Below are 4,441 nucleotides of genomic sequence, written 5' to 3'. Positions count from 1 at the left end.
CCTCGCCTCCTAACCTTCCCGTGTGTCCTTTCCTCGCCTCCTAACCTTCCCGTGTGTCCTTTCCTCGCCTCCTAACCTTCCCGTGTGTCCTTTCCTCGCCTCCTAATCTTCCTGTGTGTCCTTTCTTCAACTCCTAATCTTCCCGTGTGTCCTTTCCTCAACTCCTAATCTTCCCGTGTGTCCTTTCCTCGCCTCCTAATCTTCCCGTGTGTCCTTTCCTCGCCTCCTAATCTTCCCGTGTGCCCTTTCCTCGCCTCCTAATCTTCCTGTGTGTCCTTTCCTCACCTCCTAATCTTCCCGTGTGTCCTTTCCTCGCCTCCTAATCTTCCCGTGTGTCCTTTCCTCACCTCCTAACCTTCCTGTGTGTCCTTTCCTCACCTCCTAACCTTCCTGTGTGTCCTCTTGGTGCAGTGCGGCGGGAGGTGAGATCTTCGACCTGTGTGTGTCTGAAGAGCTGCTGCCCGAGGCCCAGATCACCCGCCTGATCCGACAGACCCTGGAGGGGGTCCACCACCTGCACCAGACCAACCTGGTTCACCTGGACCTMAAGGTCTGGCACCCTGAAACAGTTACAGACCAGGACAGGCTTTAGTGCTGGTTTTATGGACCTTCTGGGGTCAGGGTTTGTGTTTTTAAAGGATTTAAACAAGACTCAGGTTCTGTTGAGGTTTAGGAAGTATTCTGGGAGCAGAGGTTTCTGCTGATGGTCAGGATCTGTGTTTCTGTTGATGAACATGTTTTATTTTCTGTTCAGCCACAGAACATCCTGCTAACCAACCTGTCACCTCCTGGAGACATAAAGATCGTGGACTTCGGCCTGGCGCGGCGGCTGGGCGGGTCCGGAGAGCTGCGGGAGATAATTGGCACACCTGAGTATGTTGGTAAGATGGTTGTTAATCCAAGCTTTACTTTAATCTGCTGTGGATTATACTGAGTAACATCTGGTTCTGTTGTTTCAGCTCCAGAGATCCTGAATTATGAGCCGATCACCACAGCGACRGACTTGTGGTGAGTCCACGAGTCCCCCAGGCTGCCCTGCAGGATCCAGGTSTACAGTAAACCCTTCAGACCTGCAGCCTAACTGTTTGTGTCCGTCTTCCTCAGGAGCGTCGGGGTCATCGCCTACATGCTGGTGACGGGCGAGTCTCCGTTCGCTGGAGACGACAAGCAGGAGACTTACCTGAACGTGTCCCAGGTCAATGTGGACTACAGCAGGGAGTCCTTCACCAGGGTCTCTGAACTCTCTGTGGACTTCATCCGCAAGCTGCTGGTCAAAGCTCCTGAGTGAGTCCAGAACCAGACTCAAAGGGTGTACTTTGAGTTTGAATTAAATAATGTTTAACGTGTTGTTTCTGACATGTNGACTTGTTTCTGACACGTCTGACTTGTATAACGACTTGTTTCTGACACGTCTGACTTGTATAACGACTTGTTTCTGACATGACTGACTTGTTTATGACACGTCTGACTTGTATAACAACTTGTTTCTGACACGTTTGGCTTGTTTCTGACATGTTTGACTTGTTTCTGACACGTCTGACTTGTATAACGACTTGTTTCTGACACGTCTGACTTGTATAACTACTTGTTTCTGACATGACTGACTTGTTTATGACACGTCTGACTTGTATAACAACTTGTTTCTGACACGTTTGACTTGTTTCTGACATGTTTGACTTGTTTCTGACACATCTGACTTGTATAACGACTTGTTTCTGACATGACTGACTTGTTTCTGACACGTCTGACTTGTATAACGACTTGTTTCTGACACGTCTGACTTGTTTCTGACACATCTGACTTGTTTCTGACACATCTGACTTGTATAACGACTTGTTTCTGACACGTCTGACTTGTATAACGACTTGTTTCTGACATGACTGACTTGTTTCTGACACGTCTGACTGCAGGGACAGGCCGAACGCCGCAGAGTGCCTGAGCCACCCGTGGTTGTGGAACCAGCAGCTGTACCTGAGCCCGGACCCGGTCATGCCCCGCCCCCTCAGAGAGAGGAGCTGCGGCACCAAGTGGTCGGCTCAGCTGGACGACCGCGAGGACAAGGAGAACTTCCTGGAGTCGCTGCACTCTCACGCCAAAAGGTCCCGCCTGGAGGAGGAGGCGCCCGCCGCCGGAGACATCGACGTTTGACCAGAGGGAGGACAGAAGGGGGCGGGGCTTAGGGTCACTTTTTAATTCTTTTAACTCCAGAAACCTCCTTGATCTGTTAGGACGTGAACTGGACCACCTGAACCAAAGATAACCAGTTAATAAACTCTGCTGTACCTTTAAGCTCCTAAAGTTCTGCTGCAGGCCCGCTTCTGGATCAGTCTATGCATTTATAAACCAGGAAGTGCGGCTCGTCCTGTCCTTACCTGACCCGCCGAGGAGCTCCGAGTGAAACTCAGCAGCAGAATTGAACCCAGAAGACCCGCTCGCTCGGTTCTGACCGGACTGAAAACGTAGCTCAGGGTTTTAGTTAGGACTCGTTTTAATAACTCGTCTGTAGTTTGGATTAACGACTTTAGCACTTAGTGAAGAAACCCTGTGTGTGTGTGTGTGTGTGTGTGTGTGTGTGTGTGTGTGTAGTCCTCTCTTCCTGTTTCATCTCAGGGGCGAGCTGCTGACTCTTTTCTGTTTTAAAGTTATTCCTACGTCCACTCTATTATTATTGTTGTTGTTGTTGTTATTTATGTTCTGATCTTTAGTTAATGTAAATAAGCTGAAGTCTTTAATCCGCGCTGATAATGAAGGAAGGTTAATTATTTAAAACAGGAAGGTGTTTTTAAGGCGGTGCAGAGAAGTGAAGAAACGAAGGCAACAGAACCCAGTTGGTTCTGATGGACGGGTTCAGAGGAACGGTTCTGAGCAGGTTTGTCTAACGAAGGTGTCGAGGACGTTGGGAATAATTTTGTTTGTTTTTCGAGTCACGCAGAAGGAAAATATTGAGATTAAAATGTTAAAATMGATTTAGTCTTTAAAGACTTTGTTGTTTTATTTTTCTCTCCGACCGCTCCAGAACCGCTCCAGCTGTCGTTCAGAGGTGCCAAACCCAACAGAACCGCTTTGTTTGTGGCCACAGTGGGGGGCTTTGTGCGGCGGGACCGGCGGCTCCAGTCACGCTCTGACGCCGTCGTCCCGGAGCGGGTCGGGTCCAGCTGCAGGATTCTCTTTAGCTAGTTTGTGTTTTCTGACCCGAAGCTGAACTCAGAGGTTCTGCTCTCGACCCGGTGCTGTTGGACTGAAGGAGGAGTCAGACTTTTTTTATTTTATATTTTTTATTCTAATGGCATTAAAAAAGAAATGATCTGTATTGTGATCCGCAGCAGGCCAACATGGCGGCYTCACAACTGGAGAAGCTGATTAAAGGTTGTAGACAACACGCTGAGCCTGGTTCTGTTTTCTTTTGTCCCACCAGAACCGTCCTGCAGAACCTCTGTCCACGTAAACACAGGAATGCATCTGAAGTCACATSAAACACGACGAGCAGCAGCTAAACTCAAACTTTTATCTGCAAACAGGCTGAAAGGCTGAGGTTTGTCTACGGAGCTCTGCTGAGGCCATAAAGTTTGTTTAAAACTTTTAACTAAAATTTAAACTGAGTAAACTTTATTTTTGATTATGATAGAATGACCTGCCATACATTCTGCATTTATATGAAGTGACAAACTGCCATACTTTTCGATTCTGATACAATGGTCTGCCATATAGGGTTTATTATAGGATGCAACAACTTGACATATTTGTAAATGACACAAGGGCCTGCCATATTTTTAATTTCTAAGTACTTTTTCGATTTCTAACTGTTTGTTAAAAAATATTTTTAACAAATTATTTGAAACTGAGAAAATATATTGGTTATTTTTAATTATGATACGTTGACCTGACATGTTTTAATTTGTGATATGACACGTCTGACTTGTATAACGACTTGTTTCTGACATGTCTGACTTGTATAACGACTTGTTTCTGACATGTCTGACTTGTTTCTGACATGTCTGACTTCTATAACGACTTGTTTCTGACACATCTGACTTGTATAACGACTTGTTTCTGACACGTCTGACTTATATAACGACTTGTTTCTGACATGTCTGACTTGTATAATGACTTGTTTCTGATATGTTTGACTTGTTTCTGACATGTTAGACTTGTATAACAACTTGTTTCTGACACGTCAAACTTGTATAACTTGTTTCTGACATGTCTGACTTGTTTCTGACACATCTGACTTGTTTCTGACACGTCTGACTTGTATAATGACTTGTTTCTGACACGTCTGACTTGTATAACGACTTGTTTCTGACACGTCTGACTTGTATAACGACTTGTTTCTGACACGTCTGACTTGTATAACGACTTGTTTCTGACACGTCTGACTTGTATAACAACTTGTTTCTGACATGTCTGACTTGTTTATGACATGTCTGACTTGTTTCTGACA

General features: G+C 45.8%; 2 protein-coding genes across 2 annotated transcripts in view; one reads left to right on the top strand and one right to left on the bottom strand.

Annotated features, from left to right (window-relative positions):
* Nucleotides 1–3,377, top strand: part of stk17b (serine/threonine kinase 17b (apoptosis-inducing)) — a 7,139-nt gene extending 3,762 nt beyond the window's left edge. The window contains exons 3-7 of the mRNA XM_014017799.1: nucleotides 412–550; nucleotides 755–881; nucleotides 960–1,008; nucleotides 1,105–1,284; nucleotides 1,911–3,377. Of these exons, the coding sequence (XP_013873253.1) occupies nucleotides 412–550; nucleotides 755–881; nucleotides 960–1,008; nucleotides 1,105–1,284; nucleotides 1,911–2,148 (733 nt within the window). The 3' untranslated portion in view covers nucleotides 2,149–3,377. The remainder of the gene's footprint in view (nucleotides 1–411; nucleotides 551–754; nucleotides 882–959; nucleotides 1,009–1,104; nucleotides 1,285–1,910) is intronic.
* cunh2orf69 (chromosome unknown C2orf69 homolog) overlaps nucleotides 3,257–4,441 on the bottom strand; it is a gene marked incomplete in the record, with an annotated part of 3,884 nt that continues 2,699 nt past the window's right edge. The window contains 1 exon segment of the mRNA XM_014017804.1: nucleotides 3,257–4,235.

Source organism: Austrofundulus limnaeus, unplaced genomic scaffold (genome assembly GCF_001266775.1).
Source record: "Austrofundulus limnaeus strain Quisiro unplaced genomic scaffold, Austrofundulus_limnaeus-1.0 Scaffold177, whole genome shotgun sequence".
NCBI lineage: Eukaryota > Metazoa > Chordata > Actinopteri > Cyprinodontiformes > Rivulidae > Austrofundulus > Austrofundulus limnaeus.
This window is presented reverse-complemented; position numbering and strand designations above follow the sequence as displayed.